We start from the raw sequence: 20,170 nt of genomic DNA, 5'->3' as shown, positions 1-20,170 counted from the left end.
TGCAACCCCATGAATCGCTGCACGCCAGGCCTCCCTGTCCATCACCAAATCCCAGAGTTCACCCAAACTCATGTCCATCAAGTTGGTGATGTCATCCAGCCATCTCATCCTCTGTCATTCCCTTCTCTTCCTGCCCTCAATCCCTCCCAGCATCAGGGTCTTTTCCAATGAGTTAGCTCTTCGCATCAGGTGGCCAAAGTATTGGAGTTTCAGCTTTAGCATCATTCCTTCCAATGAACACCCAGGACTGATCTCCCTTAGGATGGACTGGTTGGATCTCCTTGCAGTCCAAGGGATTCTCAAGAGGCTTCTCCAACACCACAGGTCAAAAGCATCTATTCTTTGGCACTCAGCTTTCTTCACAGTCCAACTCTCACATCCATACATGACTACTGGAAAAACCATAGCCTTGACTAGACGGACCTTTGTTGGCAAAGTAATGTCTCTGCTTTTGAATATGCTATCTAGGTTGCTCATAACTTTCCTTCCAAGGAGTAAGTGTCTTTTAATTTCATGGCTGCAATCACCATCTGCAGTGATTTTGGAGCCCCCAAAATAAAGTCTGACACTGTTTCCCCATCTATTTCCCATGAAGTGATGGGACTAGATGCCATGATCTTCGTTTTCTGAATGTTGAGCTTTAAGCCAACTTTTTCACTCTCCTCTTTCACTTTCATCAAGAGGCTTTTTAGCTCCTCTTCACTTTCTGCCATAAGGGTGGTATCATCTGCATATCTGAGGTTATTGATATTTTTCCCGGCAATCTTGATTCCAGCTTGTGCTTCTTCCAGCCCAGAGTTTCTCATGATGTACTCTGCATAGAAGTTAAATAAGCAGGGTGATAATATACAGCCTTGACATGCTCCTTTTCCTATTTGGAACCAGTCTGTTGTTCCATGTCCAGTTCTAACTGTTGCTTCCTGACCTGCATACAGGTTTCTCAAGAGGCAGGTTAGGTGGTCTGGTATTCCCACCTCTTTCAGAATTTTCCACAGTTTATTGTGATCCACACAGCCAAAGGCTTTGGCATAGTCTATAAAGCAGAAGTAGATGTTTTTCTGGAACTCTCTTGCTTTTTCCAGGATCCAGGGGATGTTGGCAATTTGATCTCTGGTTCCTCTGCCTTTTCTAAAACCAGCTTGAACATCTGGAAGTTATGGTTCACATATTGCTGAAGCCTGGCTTGGAGAATTTTGAGCATTACTTTGCTAGCGTGTGAGATGAGTGAAATTGTGTGGTACTCTGAGCATTCTTTGGCATTGCCTTTGGGATTGGAATGAAAACTGACCTTTTCCAGTCTAGTGGCCACTGCTAAGTTTTCCAAATTTATTGGCATAATGAGCGCAGCACTTTCACAGCATCATCTTCCAGGATTTGAAATAGCTCAACTGGAATTCCATCACCTCCACTAGCTTTGTTCGTAGTGATGCTTTCTAAGGCCCACTTGACTTCACATTCCAGGATGTCTGGCTCTAGGTGAGTGATCACACCATCGTGATTATCTTGGTCATGAAGTTCTTTTGTGTACAGTTCCCCTGTGTATTCTTGCCACCTCTTCTTAATATCTTCTGCTTCTGTTAGGTCCATACCATTTCTGTCCTTTATTGAGCCCATCTTTGCATGAAATGTTAACTTGGTATCTCTAATTTTCTTGAAGAGATCTCTAGTCTTTCCCATTCTGTTCTTTTCCTCTATTTCTTTGCATTGATCTCTGAGGAAGGCTTTCTCATCTCTCTTTGCTATTCTTTGGAACTCTGCATTCAGATGCTTATATCTTTCTTCTCTCCTTTGTTTTTTGCCTCTCTTCTTTTCACAGCTATTTGTAAGGCCTCCTCAGACAGCCATTTTGCTTTTCTGCATTTCTTTTCCATGGGGATGGTCTTGATCCCTGTCTCCTGTACAGTGTCACAAACCTCCGTCCATAGTTCATCAGGCACTCTGTCTATCAGATCTAGTCCCTTAAATCTATTTCTCACTTCCACTGTATAATCATAAGGGATTTGATTTAGGTCATACCTGAATGGTCTAGCGGTTTTCCCTACTTTCTTCAATTTAAGGCACTTTACAGCTGCCCTAAGAAAATATTCAGCATGCCTGTGGCCCATTCTCACCATGAGTTAGGAACTTCTACTCTAGACCAGTGGTTCTGTAACTTTAGTGCACAACAGGATCACTGAGAGCTTGCTAAAACCAATTTTTGAGTCCTACCCCTAAAATTTCTGATTCAGTAGGTCTGAGGTAGAATCCAAGAATTTACATTTCTAACAAGTTACCTAGTGGTACTGATATTGCTGATGCAGGGATCAGTTATGTCCAACTTTTTGCAACCCTACGGACTGTAGACTCCTCTGTCCATGGGATTCTCCAGGCACAAGTACTGGAATGGGCTGCCATTTCCTCCTCCAGGGGATCTTTACTACCCAGGGATCGAACCCGCATCTCTTAGGTGTCCTGCATTGGCAGATGGGTTCTTTACCTGTAGTGCAAACTGGGAAGCCCAGAGATCATGCAGTTTTAAGCTAACCAATATGAGAATATAAAAGAAAATAATAATTGTAACATATATTCTATATGCCAGACACTGTGCTAAGCATTATGAGTGTAAATAATTCATTTATACAATCAAAAATTTATTAAATACTATTTTCCAGTAAAGGAAACCAGAACTCCCTGGAGAAATGACATTCTAATTTTGAGTCACAAAAACGTACAAAATTAGCCTATTCATCTTAGTACAAAAGTAAAGAATCTATCAAAGACTAACAGAATCAAAATAAATAAAAATCACGATTGACTGATTTAAACATACAAAAATCCGTAAGTTTATAATTTTTAATTAGTCACTGCTTCCCTGGTGGCTCAGAGGTTAAAGCGTCTGCCTCCAATGCAGGAGACCCAGGTTTGATCCCTGGGTTGGGAAGATCCCCTGGAGGACGAAATGGTAACCCATTCCAGTATTCTTGCCTGGAGAATCCCATGGACGGAGAAGCCTGGTAGACTACACTCCATGGGGTCGCAAAGAGTTGGACATGACTGAGCGACTTCACTTCTTCTCACTTCTCAAAGATGGCTAAAGGGCTTCCCTGATAGCTCATCTAGTACAGAATCCACCTGCAATGCAAGAGATCTTGGTTCTATTCCTGGGTCAGGAAGATCCATTGGAGAAGAGATACGCTACCCATTCCAGTATTCTTGGGCTTCCCTTGTGGCTCAGCTGGTAAAGAACCCGCCTGCCTTGCAGGAGATCTGGATTTGATACTCAGGTTGGGAAGATCCCCTGGAGAAGGGAAAGGCTACCTGTTCTAGTATTACCAATCTAACTGTAGTCAATGAAAGTTCTATTTAATAACTGAAATTCAGTTAATAAACACAGAAAGAATAACAGAAGGAAGAATTTACCTTTTGCAATTCTTACTTAAATAATGTATTTAGGCAAAGATCATCAATAGATCCCAAACTACTAAGTCAAGGCTGGCACCATCCCAAACCCACAAATCAATCTTAACAATACTAAAAGTAGAACAACCAGAAGTTAAGTTTATCTTGAGGAGATGCAATAGGAAGTACAGTACAATCTTTGAAGTGGTCGTGATTTAAAAATTGAATGTGAATCCAATCAAGCCTCTAGATCTAAATATTACTTTAAGGAAACTATGGAAAATAGAGATATAATGGAGAACAGAGGTAAAAAATAATATGGATAATTAATCAGCCCAATCCAGAATACAGAAATTTCCATAGACCAAATGACCCAATTTCTCTACTACCTGTGAAAGAGGGCCTGTTACAGAAAAATAACTGAAGAAATATCAACCAAATATAATGTGCAGAATTTGACTGAATAAGTCAAGACATTTTCGAGACAAATTTTTAAATTTAGAAATATGTAAGTTAGATATTAGAGAATGTTAAGGGATTATTCATTGTAATTAATTTTTTAAGTATTATAATGGCAGATTGGTAATGTAAAAAAAAAATCTTTATCTGTTAGAGATATATACTAAAATATCTGGGGCTTCCCTGGTAGTCCAGATGGTAAAGAATCTAACTGCTAATGCAGGAGACCCAGGTTTGATCCCTGGGTTGGGAAGATCCCCTGGAGAAGGAAAAGGCTACCCATTCCAGTATTCTTGCCTGGAAAACCCATGGAAAGAGGAGCATGGCAAGTTACAGTCCATGGGGTCGCAAAGAGTCAGACATAACTGAGGGACTAAGCATGCATGCTGCAAGCACACACTAAAATATTTGCAAGTAAATTATGGTGTCCAGGGTTTGCTTTAAAATGTCTCTCCCTATTAAAAAAAAAAAAGGATTTAAATTTTAAAAGACTGACAAAATTCTGATAATTTTTAAAGCTGGGTCAAGTGTAATGGGGTTTATATACTACTCACTTAAATTTTGTATTTAAAAAAATTTCCCATCTAAAAAACAAAGAAAATAAAATCTTCATTATGCATCTCCTATGTGTCAATGTTATTCTAAAGTACATTTATTCATTTTACTCCTTTGATCACACTTGGTTGCTGACATACCAAAATGTCTTTAGTTTGAACTGCATTATTATTGGTTCATAAACACACTTATAGACTCATTAAAAGATTCTAAAATGATATACATCCTAAGTTGCTTCAGTCTTGTCCAACTCTATGCAAGCCTATGGACTATATAGCCCACCAGACTTCTCTGTCCATGGGATTCTCCAGGCAAGAATACTGGAATGGGTTGCCATTTTCATCTTCAGGGGATCTTCTCGATCCAGGGATCAAACCCATGTCTCTTAAATCTCTTGCACTGGCAGGTGGGTTCTTTACCAGTGCCACCTGGGAAGTTCAAAAAATTTAGAGAGGTCCATCTTTTTTAGGGTAAGTCATATAATAAAGCACCTCACATCTATCATATTTTACTGATTACTTAAAAAATTTTATAATCACATTGCCTAACTGGATAATTCTGGGAATATGTTATCAAAAATTTAATGCCAAACTTTTGCTTGTGTTTTTTGACAGTGTTACTGTAATTTAGAAAGATAAGAGCCAACATTTTTAAAGTTGCACAATTATATTTTGGATGGTTTGTGTCCCTAAGTTCCTCTTCTTTAGACTTCCAAATAATGTGTCATAGTATATTTGGTATGAAGTAATTCACACCAAATGAGAATTAAAAGATCTATTTTTGAACTGATGATACGATCCAAAAATAAAAGAAAAACACATTTTTTAAAAAGGACATAGTTCACTGTTCACATTAAAAATGGGAACAACATTAATGATGACCCAGAAAGGAACATCATCTGGACTTTAATATTATCTTTTTCAAATATTACCTCATTGTTTTTACCATTTTTTTTGACCAATTCCAAAAGATATTATCTCTCTATTCTTCACACAGAAAAGCTGTTATATAATTCTGCCTAGCATCTACTACCTAGGTGAACTTATATAGGAGCTAGAAATCTTATAACTTAAACTCGAATCAGACTCTAACTTTCTGTAAGGTAATTGTGACTACTAAATAAATTACAATGCTTTGGTCCAGTTAAAGTGGCAAATAGGAAAATATCCAAGCTAAAAAGAAAAATAATTTTCAAGTGTTAATTCTAAATATATGAGAACATTGATCTTGGTTTTTAATATTATTTAGTGAAAGTGGAGAGTGAAAAAGTTGGCTTAAAGCTCAACATTCAGAAAACGAAGATCATGGCATCTGGTCCCATCACTTCATGGGAAATAGATGGGAAACAGTGGAAACAGTGTCAGACTTTATTGTTTTGGGCTCCAAAATCACTGCAGATGGTGATTGCAGCCATGAAATTAAAAGACACTCCTTGGAAGAAAAGTTATGACTAACCTACATAGCATATTCAAAAGCAGAGACATTACTTTGCCGACTAAGGTCCATCTAGTCAAGGCTATGGTTTTTCCTGTGGTCATGTATGGATGTGAGAGTTGGACTGTGAAGAAGGCTGAACATTGAAGAATTGATGCTTTTGAACTGTGGTGTTGGAGAAGCCTCTTGAGAGTCTGTTGGACTGCAAGGAGATCCAATCAGTCCATTCTGAAGGAGATCAGTCCTGGGATTTCTTTGGAAGGAATGATGCTAAAGCTGAAACTCCAGTACTTTGGCCACGTCATGCGAAGAGTTGACTCATTGGAAAAGACTCTGATGCTGGGAGGGACTGGGGGCAGGAGGGGAAGGGGATGACAGAGGATGAGATGGCTGGATGGCATCACCGACTCGATGGATGCGAGTCTGAATGAACTCCGGGAGTTGGTGATGGGCAGGGAGACCTGGCGTGCTGCAATTCATGGGGTCGCAAAGAGTCGGACACGACTGAGCGACTGAACTGAACTGAACTGATAACTCAAATGAGCCAGTACTTGAAGTACTGGCTGATTTAACGACTGGAGCAGGGAAGGAAAAAGGTGATCCTGGAACACCTTGTTATGACAGAAATTTTAAAAATGCTTTAAAAAACACTGTGATGGGGTTTTAACAAGACAACACAGGAACCATTCTGATGGGGTAATCACTGGTCAAATCTTAGACAATCTATGTATCACAACAGAGACAACCATTAATTATATACTATTGAAGAAAAAAGAAACTAGAATACATGAGACTATATCTCACACAGAGAGACAAGACAGAAGAAAAATGTCAACTGCTGACTGGTAAAGGTACAGGTAGAGGGTGTGCATAGTTGGAAAATGGTCATTTTGCAACCATCATACTAAGAATTGGCATAGGCAAGAATCATCAAATCTGGTGGGACGGTAGAGGGATAATTAATGAGTTACAGAATATTTACAGTCTTAAAGTATCTTACCACACACAGCTTATTAGTTGCAAGAAGAAGAAAAAAAAAAAACAAGCAAGTATACAATGGAGATATCTGACAATCACCAGGCCAGGTACTCAAAAAGAACATCAGTAGGGCAGGCTGGTAGTAGACAGACATTGTGTATTTCCAGATATGTGCCCTTAGAAGGACATACACTTGGTATTCGAAATGCTGGTAGTATTCCAACTACTGATGGATAACCTGAATCTAAAGTGAGAGATATCAGAAAAAACAAAAAATATTAAGAGTTCTATTTAAAAGAGGCATTCGGACCTGCACTATTTGAAAATGCCAAAGGCTGAGCAACTATTTCAGATGAAAACAGACGAAAGAAAAATGATAATTAAATGCAACACATGATTTTTTTAAACTACATCCTATACTGGAGGACCAAAAAAGGACAGTGGGAAGGGCATAAAGAACATTAGGTCAAATGACAAAACTGAATATGGATGGTAGAGGAGATAAAGGTGTACTACCGATGTCAGTTTTCTGATGCTGATAACCATACCATGTTTATGTTAGAAAAAAAAAAAAAACTAACTCATGAAATACACACTGAATACTTTAGGGCAAAGAGAAATGAAACACACTAACTTGTCTCAAATAGTTCAGAAAAATGTGTGTGTGTCTGTCTAAGGAGAAAGATGGAGTGGAGTAGGGGAAGGAGAGCGGGGTCTATGAAAGATAATTGATATTTATGGTAATAAACATCTTAATCCATTTAACTGTTGATGGACTCTTAGCTTGTTCCTGTATATCTTGGCTATTGTGAATAATGCTGCAGTGAACATGGGAAGCAGATATCTCTTCCATACCCTATTTTCATTTCCTTTGGATATATACTCAGAAGTGGTACTGCTGGATTATAAGGCAGTTCTATTTTTAATTTTTTGAGGAATTTCTATTTTCATTTTCCATAGTATTTCCCACCAATTCACATTTCCACCCACAGTTCACAAGGGTTCCCTTTTCTCTACAGTCTTGTATACGTTTGTTGTCTCTTATCTCTTTGATAATTGCCATTTTAACAGTTGGCAATGTTAGGTGATACTGCATTATGTATGAGGTGATATTTCATTATGTTATTGATTTCCATTTCCCCGATTATTACTTACTTCTGCTAAGCAACAACAAAAAAATCCAAGTCACTGGCAAGAACTTTGTTAAGGAGTCTATCCCCAAGTGTTTACCTCTTTTAAAGAGCTTACTGTTTCATTTATTTCCACTCTGATCTTTGTTATTTCCTTCATTCTATTAGTTTTGGGCTTAGTTTCGGCATCTGCTAGCTCCTTACAGTGTGTAAACTTAATTTGCTTATTTGAGGTTTTGCTCTTTCCTTAATGTAGGTGTTAATTACTATAATCACTCTAAATTTCCCCCCTTTTGTTAATAAATTTTGGTATGTTGTATCTTCATTTTCATTTGTCTCAAGGTTTTTAAAATTCTTCTTTAGTGTATTTTTTGACCCACTCAGTAGTGTATTATTTAACCTCTGCTGCTGCTGCTGCTGCTAAGTCACTTCAGTCGTGTCCGACTGTGCGACTCCATAGACGGCAACCCCATAGACGGTAACCCACCAGGCTCCCCTGTCCCTGGGATTCTTCAGGCAAGAACACTGGAGTGGGTTGCCATTTCCTTCTCCAATGCATGAAAGTGAAAAGTGAAAGTGAAGTTGCTCAGTCATGTCCGACTTCTACATAGGTGTAAATTTTCCAGTCCTCTTCTTGTAACTGACTTCTAATTCTACACTTCTGTGGTTGGAAAAGAAGCTTAATATGATTTTAATCTTAAATGTACTGATTTCATTTGTGGTCTACCATATTATCTATCCTAGGGAATGTTGAATGTATGCTTCAGAAGTATGTGTGTTCAGCTGCTATTGTACGGAAGGTTCTCCATATGTCTGTTGGTGCTTCCCAGGTGGCACAGTGGTAAAGAATCTGCCACCGATGCAGGAGGCGCGAGAGCTGAGGGTTCAGTCCCTGGGTAGAGAAAATCCCTGGAGTAGGATATGGCCACTTGCTCCAGTATTCTTGCCCAGAAAATTCCATTGACAGAGAAGCCTGGTGGAGTTCATGGGGTGGCAAAGAATCAGACATGACTGGGTGACTGAACACACACATAATGTTTGTTAAGTGCATCTCGTCTAACATACTGTTTAAATCCAGTTTTCCTTATTGATCTTCTGTTTGAATGATCTCTCCACTGTTGAATATGGGGTACTTAAATCTTCTACTACTATTGTATTGTCATCAATTTTTATCTTCAGATTTGCTCTATTCATTTAGGTGCTCTAATAATATCAACAGATGCATAAATATTTATAAATATTCTCTCTCTGATGAGCTATTTTTATCATTATACAATGACCTTCCTTGTTTCTTCTTACAGTTTTTTGTTCAAAGTCATTTTTTTCTTATATTAAGTACAGCTACCCCAGCTTTCTTTTGATTTCCATTTGCATGAGGTATCTTTTTCTCCCCTTCATTTTCAGCCAATGTATGTTTTTAAAAGTGAAGTGAGTTTTGTTTCAGGTTGTTCTGTTTTGTGGGTTGGTTGGTTTGTTTTTTTCCCCCTAAAATCCATTCAGCTATGCTACATCTTTGAATTGGAAATTTAGTCATTTTACATTTAAAGTAATTACTGATTATTATGTATTTACTACTGTCATTTTGTTAACTGTTTCCCTGCAGTTTCATAATTCTTCATCTTTATTTTACTACATATAACATTTACCATTACAAGTGAGATTTATACTTTCACATGTTTTCCTATTACTAATTAGCACCTTTTCATTTCAGATTAAAGAAATTCCTTTAACCTTTCCTACAAGGCCAGTTTAGTGGTGATTAGCTTCTTTAGCTTTTGCTAGTCTGCAAAACTCTTTCCTTCAATTCTTAAGGACAACTTTCCAGGTGAAATCTTTTTGGTTGACAGGTTTTTTTTTTCCTCAGAAATTTAAATAAATCTTGCCACTTCTCTCTGGTATGCAAAGTCTCTGCTGAAGAAATCTGTTCATCTTCTTATCAGGGTTCCCTTTTATGATCAAGTTATTTTTTTCTTGCTGCTTTTAAGATTCTCTCTTTGTCTTTAACTTTTAACACTAATTATAATGTACCTTGGTGTTGGTCTCTTTGGATTCATTGTATTTGGAAATCTCTGGGCTTCTAGATCTGAATGTCTGTTTCTTTCCAAAGATTAGGAAAGTTTTCACCCATTATTTCTTCTTGTAAGTTTTCTTCCCCCTTTCACTCTCTTTTCTTCTCCTAGAATCCCTATATGATGCAAATGTTGGTTTGCTTGATGTTATCTCATAAGTCCTGACCCTTAGGCAGTAGCTTTTATTTTTATTTATTTAATTTTTTTTAGGGGGGATTTTTTTGATTTATTTAGTAGTTCTATTTTTTTTTATAATTTTAAAATCTTTAATTCTTACATGTGTTCCCAAACATGAACCCCGCTCCCACCTCCCTCCCCATAACATCTCTCTGGGTCATCCCCATGCACCAGCCCCAAGCATGCTGTATCCTGCGTCAGACATAGACTGGCGATTCAATTCTTACATGATAGTATACATGTTAGAATGCGAAAGGCAGTAGCTTTTAAAGTATGCACACAGGATTTTTTCAAGCAAAGACTGAGAGATGAGTTTCTCTTTGTTTCCTCCATGCTGAGCCACAGCAAATCCTTGAAAATCCATTAATAACTCTCCTTGTTATACTCTGGTGGGTCTCATGAACAAAAAGCCCCACTGTCTTTCAGAGCTGGTGTTTTTGGGGTCCATATCTCAGGTGGAAGTCTAAAAAAATGGGAGGTAAATGTTGGGTCCAAACTCTTGGCACGTCAGGGGAGGAGCTTGGAGTTGTAAGTTTCTTCCCGATTGCATGTCTCTGTGAGACTGCATCTCAGCCTTTTTTACTCACTTCAGTATGGGTATATTCTCCTTAGCCTGATATACAGGAATTGCTCAGCTAGTTTCTGGATTTCCTTCAGCTGAAACTGCTCTGTGTGTAGCCGTGGATTCAGTTTGTCCATAGGAGTGGGTTGCCTGCCACCTTGAACTGGAATCCTGTTACACTGTCTTAATGTATTACTTGTCTGTGAGTTTATTCGAGGTGAAAGGGGTTCGTAATGATGGAGAGAGGAAGAAGAACCAAAACAATCAGTTTTATTAGATAATTCTAGGGAGTTGTACAGAGGCACCCTCAGGAATATGGAAATAAAAGAAAATATTGCATTCTCAGAACTAACTTATATTCAAAATATCAACAGGTAAATGAAAGGTCCCTTCAAAGAGACAGTGAGGCTCTCAACTAGAGAACAGTCTTTCTCATCAGAATGAATTGATCAAAATGGGAAGTGAATCAACTAACTGTTGACAACACCCACTCGAATGCTATCTAGGACAGAAATGATTAGAATCATAGACATTTAAGTTTTCTGTCTGCACTGACAGCTTGTTGTTGTTGTTTAGTTGCTCAGTTGTGTATGACTCTTTGTGATGCTATGGACTGCAATATGCCAGGCTTCCCTTTCCTTCACTATCTCCTGGAGTTTGCTAGACCTTATGTCCATTGAGTCAATGATGCCATCCAACAATCTCATCCTCTGTTGACCCCTTTACTGCCTGCCTTCAATCTTTCCCAGCATCAAGGTCTTTTCCAATGAGTCAGCTCTTCGTATCAGGTGGCCAAAGTACTGGAGCTTCAGCTTCAGCATCAATATTCCAAAGAATATTCAGGGTTGATCTCCTTCAGGATTGACTGGTTTGATCTTCTTGCTGTCCAAGGGACTCTCAAGAGTCTTTTCCAACACTGCAGTTGGAAAGCACTCAGCCTTCTTTATGGTCCAATTCTCACATCTGTACATGACTATTGGAAAAACTATAGTCTTGACTATACAGATAATTATTAATTTAAAAAACAGTTGGCCCTGAACAATGCAGGATTCAGAGATGCTGATTTCTCTGTGCAGTTGAAAATCCACACATTACCTTCACAGTTGGTGTTCTGCATCCACATATTCAACCAACCAGGGATCGAGCAGTACTATAGTATATATTTACTGAAAAAAAAATCCATGTATAAGTGGACCTGTGCAGTTTAAGCCCATGTTGTTTAAGGGGTCAGTTACACAAACAATTGGCTGTGTTAATCTGGCAGGTATTAAATCTCTGACATGAAAAATTCCTTTGTTTGATTCCACAATCAAAATGAATCTGATTTTGACATGGCTTCCCACAAAGATCTGACAATAAGGAGAAAGTATGCTGATAACATATATTTTGTTCTATATAAACTTTTAACTTATCACTATAAATTAAAAACCAGCATACTAGTTTTAATACATTGCTCTAATGAACTTGGATAATGTAAGTCAGTACCATGAAAGTTGGTTTGTTTACTCTTGTAGATAAAAGTGAAATTTCTGCATCAAGAACATTCAGACCATGGCATTTAATTAAAATAGCAAAAATAACAAATGCTCCTTTGTGAGGCTACTTCAGAAAGCACAGCAAATAATGCAAATTGGCTCCCTCAACATCCTGCAAACTGTTTTTATAGTTTCCTTCTCATACTACAGACACTTACTTTGTGCACAACAAATTAACAAATAACAACAAGAGTTTCTCTGACTCCTTTGTGAGGAGTTGGAGGGGGGGGAATCTGTATGCAATCTGACTTACACAAGGAAACAACCCATATGATACTTAAAGCAGGAGTCCCCAACACATGACAGAGGCTACACGTGGGAGAAAGGATTTATTTTTTAGGTGCAATTATTATGAAGGTTATAGTGGTGGTTTAGACAGTAGAATCCCAGGGACGGGGGAGCCTGGTGGGCTGCCGTCTATGGGGTCGCACAGAGTCGGACACGACTGAAGCGACCTAGCAACAGCAGCAGCAGCAGACAGTAAAGAATCTGCTCATGATGCTGGAGACCTGGGTTCAATCCCTGAGTCAGGAAGATCCCCTGGAGAAGGAAATGGCAACTCACTCCAGTATTCTTGCCTGGAAAATGCTCTACAAAGGAGCAATACTTTCCCATAATATCTTTTCTGAATAAATTAGAGGCAGTATTTAGTTATCTGAAACAGAGAGAACCCCAACTAATACTCTGAAAGACCAGTACTTTTAATTTCTATAGTTCTAGCCTAATAATTTCAATACCATCATTTTGATAATACCACCACCAATAATAATGAGTTAACAGTTACTTCAGTGCTTAAAAAATAATATCAAGCATTATGATAAGTGATTTATAAACATTCTGATTAAATGCTCTATATTCTGTGAAAGCTACCTCAGGAGAAGGACTAAAAGAGACAAACCACAGCTTCACCATGAGCAGATACAAATCTTCTTATCAACCAATTTGCAGATGTGCTATTCTTAGAAATATGCAGAGTGTGAATAATATTTTAAAGAAGAACACTTAATCTTAGACAATTACTTTATCATTTTGCTCTCTTCAATAATACAGTACCTCAGCCTTTTTAAAGCCTTTTTAAATCACAGAACTCAAACTTGCAGTTCTAACAAAAACAAATATAGCATAATAAAAAGACTCCTTAAAAGGTGCCCTTTGGCTATAATTTGGCTAGAAAAGTTATTGCACCTGAAGATTGATCTCTGCTTCATAAAAGGTTAGGCAGGAGCAGTAATGTCGATCTGAGTCAATATCTGTCAGGACCACCACAAAAAACGTTGGCTGCTTCCTCTCTCTGGACAGCTGCCATCCGCCAGGCTGACAAAACTAAATCAGATAGAAAAAAATAAAACTGTTACATCTTAAAAGTATAAGGTAAATTTAATATTTATAAATCTTTAAAAATGTTCAATGCTTTCCCATTTACAAAAAATTTTCAGATATTTCACTTCAGCCATTATTTTTTAAAATCAATCACAAATTCATAACGTTAGCATACCTTCACTAATGTGCATACGCATTTTAAGAAGACAGCCTAGATTTTTCCAGAAATGTCACACATTCTGAGACCTAAGTTGGCATCCTAGGATGCCAGGATGTAGGAACAAAGTACTGAGATGAAAAGTTTTGTGTCATTAGAGCAAATCATGAGGCAAGCTGAAGATAAAAGTACTCAGTACCTACCATGGATGGAAAATAGAATTATTTCAAAATTTCATCATTAATCTAAGACTTCAATTCAGAAAAACAGACTTTGTTCATCAAGACAGATCACATTCTGGGCTATAAAATACATCTTAATTTATTTAAAAGGATAAAGTTCATATAAAGCATGTTCTCAGACCACAGTAAAATTAAACTAAAAGTCAGTTAAAGAAAAATAACTGGAAAATCCCCAAATACTTGGAGATTAAACAAGACACATCTAAGAATCTCAAAAGAAAATTTCAAATATTTTTAACTAAATGAAAATATAACATTTGTGGGATTCAGGAAAACCAATGCTTAGAGGGAATTTTATAGCAGTGAATTCATATATTAGAAAAGATGAAAATCTAAAATAAATAATCTAACTTTAAGGAAACTAGGATAAGAAGAACAAATTAAATCCAAAGTAAGCAGAAGAAAAGAAATAATAAAATTAGATCAGAAGTTAATGAAATCTATAATAGGAAATCAATAGAGAAAAGCAACAAAATCTAAAGCTAGTTCTTCAAAAAGAACATTAAAGTCAACAAGCCTCTAGCCAGACAAACTAAAAATAAAAGATACAGATTATTAACATCAAAAATGAAAGATGACATATTACTATAGACATTAAAAAGATAATAAAGGAATACTATGCATAAGTCTATGTCCACAAATTTGATAATCTAGATAAAATCAGTTTCTTGAAAGACATAATCTGATAAAATTCACCAAGAAATAGACAATGTGACTACACCTAGATCTATTAAAGAATTTGAATCAACAATTAATAATCTTTCAAAATACAAAGTATCAGGTCCCAAAGGGTTCATTGGTGAATTTTACCAAATATTGAAGGACAAAACTAAAACATCCTCTATAATCTCTTCCGTAAGACTGAAGCACAAGAAATACTTCCTGACTCATTCCATAAAGCCAGCATTACCCTAATACTAAAACCAGAAAAAAAAATTACAATTAAAGTACATATTACTGAGCTTCCCTTGCAGCTCAGTTGGTAAGAATCTGCATGCAATGCAGGAGACCTGGGTTCAATCCCTAGGTTGGGAAGATCCCCTGGAGAAGGAAATGGCAACCCACTCCACTATTCTTGCCTAGAGAATCCCATGGAGAGAGGAGCCTGGCAGCCTATAGTCAATGGGGTTGCAAGAGTCAGACACGACTTAGCGACTAAACCACCACCACAAATCTCTCATGAACACAGTTGCAAAAAGCTTCAACAAAATATCTGCAAATTGAAAATACCAACATATGAAAATGATTACACACCATGACAAAGTAAGATTCATTTTGGGTATGCAGAGCTGGTTCAACATTTGAAAATCAATTAATCACATGAAGAAGCTAAACAAGTTATCAGTAAATGCAAAAAAGGAATTTGAGGAAATCAAATACCAATTCACAATAGAAACTCTCAGCAAAGTAAGGATAGAGGGGAGGTTCCTTAATTTGTTAGAAAATACTTACAAAAAAACTACAGCTAACAATATACTTAATGTTAAGAAACTAGATGCTTTCTAGCTAAGATTAGGAACAAGGATGTCACTTCTTACCACTACTTTTCTAAATTATATTGAGTCTTAGCTCATACAATGAGTCAAAAAAAAAAAAAAAAAGGAAATAAAAGGTTTACAGATTAAGAAGGAATAAGTATAACTGTCTTTCTACTCCCAAATGACACGACTGTCTCTGTAGAAAACCTGAAAGTAATAAGCAATTACAGCAAGGTTCCAGGATACAAGGTTAAAAAACAAAAGTCAAGTCTCCTATATATACCAACAATGATCAAGGATCATTTGATATTAAAAACACAATACCATCTTCATATATTAGCACCCTCAAAATGAAATACTTAGGTATAAACCTAATAAACTATGTATAATATCTATACAAAAATTATAAAACATTGATGAAGGAAATACAAAAATAGAGTGATTTCAATGTTCATCAATAGTAAGAAACAATATACTCAAGTTTCAATTCTTCCCACCTTGATTTATAGATTCAATGCAGTCCCCCCAAAAATCCAGCAAGTTATTTATGGATATTGACAAACTAATGTTAAAGTTGATGGTGGAGAGGAAAAAGACCCAATATAGCCAACTTAAAATCCAAGGAGAACAAAGTTGGGAGAGTGACACTATCTGACTTCAAGACTTACTATATAGCTACAGTCATCAGGATAGTGTGGTACTGGTGAATGAAGATATAAATCGATCAGTTAAGAAGGACACTGAGCCCAGGAACAAACCACGTGAATACAATCAACTGAAGTTTGACAAAAGAGCAAACACAACAGAGTGGAGAAAAGACAGTGTTTTTACAAATGGTGCTAGACCAACAAAATATTCATATACAAGAAAGTAAATCTAGACCCAGACCTTGCACCCTTCACAAAAATAAACTCAGAGTGGACCATACATCTAAATGTAAGATATAAAACTATAAAATATCTAGAGGATGACTGATATAAGAAAAACAAAGACAATATTTGTTTCGGGAATGACTTTTCTGATACAACCCCAAAATTATAAACCAGGAAAGAAAGAGTCAATAAGTCAAATTTCATTAAAATTCAAAACTTCTGCTCTGCGAAAGACACTGTCAAGAAAATGAGAAGATGAACTAAGGACTAGGAGAAAATATTTGCAAAACACATATCTGATAATCTATTATCATCCAAAATATACAAAAGAGATTTTAAACCTAAATAATAAGAAAGTGAACAACTCAATTTAAAAGATAGCAAAAGATCTGAATAAGATTATTGTTGCTCAGTTGCTAAGCCATGTCCAACTCTTTGCGACCCCATGGATTGCAGTATGCCAAGCTCCTCTGTCCTGCACTATCTCCTGGAGTTTGCTCAAATTCATGTCTACTGAGTCAATGATGCCATCTAATCCATTCTGAAGGAGATCAGCCCTGGGATTTCTTTGGAAGGAATGATGCTAAAGCTGAAACTCCAGTACTTTGGCCACCTCATGCGAAGAGTTGACTCATTGGAAAAGACTCTGATGCTGGGAGGGATTGAGGGCAGGAGGAGAAGGGGACGACCGAGGATGAGATGGCTGGATGGCATCACGGACTCGATGGACGTGAGTCTGAGTGAACTCTGGGAGTCGGTGATGGACAGGGAGGCCTGGCGTGCTGCGATTCATGGGGTCCCAAAGAGTCGGACATGACTGAGCAATTGAACTGAACTGAACTGATACAGTCTAATCCGCTGTTGCCCTCTTCTCCTATAGCCATCAGTCTTTGCTAGCATTGGGGCCTTTTCCAAAGAGTTACCTCTTTGTAGCAAGTGCCCAAAATATTAGAGCTTCAGCAATGGTCCTTCCAATGACTATTCATGGTTGATTTCCTTTAAGATTTACTGGTTTGATCTCCTTGCAGTACAAAGGACTCTCAAGAGTCTTCAATAACACCATAGTTCAAAAGCATCAATTCTTCAGTACTCAGCTTTCTTTATGATCCAACTGTCACAACTGTACGTGACAGGTGGAAAAACCATAGCTTTGACTATATAGACCTTTGTCGGCAAAGTGCCTAGGTTTCTCATAGATTTCCTTCCAAAGAGAAAGCATCTTTCAATTTCATGGCTGCAGTCACCATCTGCAGTGATTGCGGAGTCCAAGAAAATAAAATCTGTCACTGCTTCCACTTTCTCCGCCTTCTATTTGCCATCAATTGATGGGACCAAATGCCATGACCTTAGTCTTTTGAATGCTGAGTTTCAAGCCAACTTTTTCACTCTCCTCTTTCACCTCTATCAAGCGACTCTTCTCGGTTTCCCTGGTAGCTCAGCTGGAAAACAATCTGCCTGCAGTGCAGGAGACCTGGTTTGATCTCTGGGTTAGGATGATCCCCTGGAGGAGGGCATGGCAACCCACTACAGTAGTCTTGCCTGGAGAATCCCCATGGGCAGAGGAGCCTGCCAGGCTACAGTCCATGGGGTCGCAAGGCGTCGGACATGACTGAGCGACTAAGTACAGTACAGGATAGTAAGACACTCTTCAGTTCTTTTTCAATTTCTTTCTGAATAAATCTCTCTCCAAAAAATATACACAGAAGGCAAATAAGCATATGAAAGATGTTTAATATCATACTTCATAGTTCAGTTCAGTCGCTCAGTCGTGTCTGACTCTTTGCGACCCTGTGAACTGTAGCACATCAGGCCTCCCTGTCCATCACCAACAACCGGAGTCCACTCAAACCCATGTCCATTGAGTTGGTGATGCCATCCAACCATCTCATCCTCTGTCGTCCCCTTCTCCTCCTGCGCTCAATCTTTCCCAGCATCAAATGAGTCAGCTCTTCGCATCAGGTGGCCTCGCATCAGGTGGCCAAAGTATTGGAGTTTCAGCTTCAACATCAGTCCTTCCAATGAACATCCAGGGTTGATCTCCTTTAGGATGGACTGGTTGGATCTTCCTGCAGTCCAAGGGACACTCAAGAGTCTTCTCCAACACCACACTTCAAAAGCATCAATTCTTTGGCACTCAACTTTCTTTACAGTCCAGCTCTCACATCCATATATGACCACTGGAAAAACCACAGCCTTGACTAGACAGACCTTTGTTGACAAAGTAATGTCTCTGGTTTTTAATATGCTTTCTAGGTTGGTCATAACTTTCCTTCCAAGGAGTAAGTGTCTTTTAATTTCATGGCTGCAGTCACCACCTGCAGTGATTTTGGAGCCTAGAAAAATAAAGTCAGCCACTGTTTCCCCATCTATTTCCCATGAAGTGATGGGACCATAAGGGACTGCAAATTAAAAGAATGAGACACTGCCATATACTTATTAAAATGGCCAAAATACAAAATAATGACAATGCCAGATGCTGACAAAGATACAGGACAACAGGAACTCTCACTTATTGCTAGTGAGAATGTAAAATGGTACTGCCACATTGTAAGAGAGAGTGGCAGTTTCTCACAAAATTAAACATACTCTTACCATAAAAGCCAAATATGTACCCAAAGGAGTTGAAAATATATATTCACACAAAATCTGCACATGGATGTTTATAGCAGCTTTATTCAAAACTGTCAAAACATGGAAATAACCAAGATGTCCTTCAGTAAGTGAAGGCACATCCGAGTGAAGGGATATTTTATTGCACTAAAAAGAAATGAGCTATCAGGCTTCCCTGGTGGCTCAGTGGTAGAGAATCTGCCTGCCAGTGCAGGAGACATGGGTTCAATCCCTGGTCCATTAGGATCCCACATGCTGTGGAGCAACTAAACCCGTGTGCCACAACTGCTGAGCGTGTGCACTAGAGCCCAGGTGCTGCAACCACTGAGCCACGTGCTGCAACTACTGAAGCCTGCATAGCCTAGGGCCCATGCTCCACAAGAGAAGCCCCATGCTGCAACTGGGGAGTAGCCCCCATCCCGCCACAACTAGGAAAAAAGCCTGGGTGGCCACAAAAACCCAGCACAGCCAAAAACAAATAAAATAAAATAAAGAAATGAGCTATCAAGCCATGAGAAAACATGGAGAAACACAAATACACATTACTAAGTGAAAAACAGTAGTCTGAAATGGCTGCATGTGATAAGATTCCAAATATATAATATTCTGGAAAATACACAGCCATAGAGAGCAAAAAGATTAATAGTTACCTACGGCAGGGAAGACATAACTGGCAGAATTTTGAGGATTTTTAGAGCAGGGAAACTATTCTGTGTAAGACTATAACTGTATATACATAATATTATGTATTCATCAAAATCTTTAGATGTACACCAAGAGTGAAATCTAAGTTAAATTACAGCTTTGGTTCCTGATGACGTGATCAATGTGAGTTCATTCATCAACTGTGATAAATATATCACTGTGGAGGGGGATACTGATACTGTGGAAAGCTGCATGTTTGGGAAATGAGAATATATGTGAATTCTTTGTAGTTTTTGCTCACTTATGCTATGAATTTAAAAGTACTCTAAAAAGTAAAGCTACCTCTAAAAATATGAAAAAGTATTTATCTTGTTAACAGTATTGGAGAAATGGAACAGAAATAGAAACAAGCTCAACAGTACAGAAGCTCTTTGTGCCAGGTTACCTTCTTTAATGCAGTTTCAGCATTTCATTCACCCTTTCAGAACCGTAGTTTCCTCATCTAAGGCCGAATATTAGTACCCATCTACTCCAGTATTCTTGCCTAGAGAATCCCATGGACGGAGAAG

At 38.0% G+C, this 20,170-nt stretch overlaps 1 protein-coding gene and 1 non-coding gene across 11 annotated transcripts in view; one reads left to right on the top strand and one right to left on the bottom strand.

Annotated features, from left to right (window-relative positions):
• SBF2 (SET binding factor 2) overlaps positions 1–20,170 on the bottom strand; it is a 499,008-nt gene that overhangs the window by 259,628 nt on the left and 219,210 nt on the right. For 9 of the 10 annotated variants that reach the window (XM_060399918.1, XM_042233068.1, XM_015101036.3 and 6 more), the window contains one exon: positions 13,463–13,600. Coding sequence is in view for 8 of the 10 variants with exons in the window: in XM_042233068.1 (XP_042089002.1) it covers positions 13,463–13,600 (138 nt within the window). In the remaining 2 variants the exon portion in view is untranslated. Of the gene's footprint in view, positions 1–11,837; positions 11,909–13,462; positions 13,601–20,170 lie in introns of those variants that run through there. The other variant, XM_060399919.1, reaches the window with a different exon arrangement.
• TRNAW-CCA (transfer RNA tryptophan (anticodon CCA)) lies at positions 2,849–2,920 on the top strand. The gene has a single exon. It is a non-coding gene; the product is annotated as a tRNA-Trp (tRNA).

Source organism: Ovis aries, chromosome 15, assembly GCF_016772045.2.
Source record: "Ovis aries strain OAR_USU_Benz2616 breed Rambouillet chromosome 15, ARS-UI_Ramb_v3.0, whole genome shotgun sequence".
NCBI lineage: Eukaryota > Metazoa > Chordata > Mammalia > Artiodactyla > Bovidae > Ovis > Ovis aries.
This window is presented reverse-complemented; position numbering and strand designations above follow the sequence as displayed.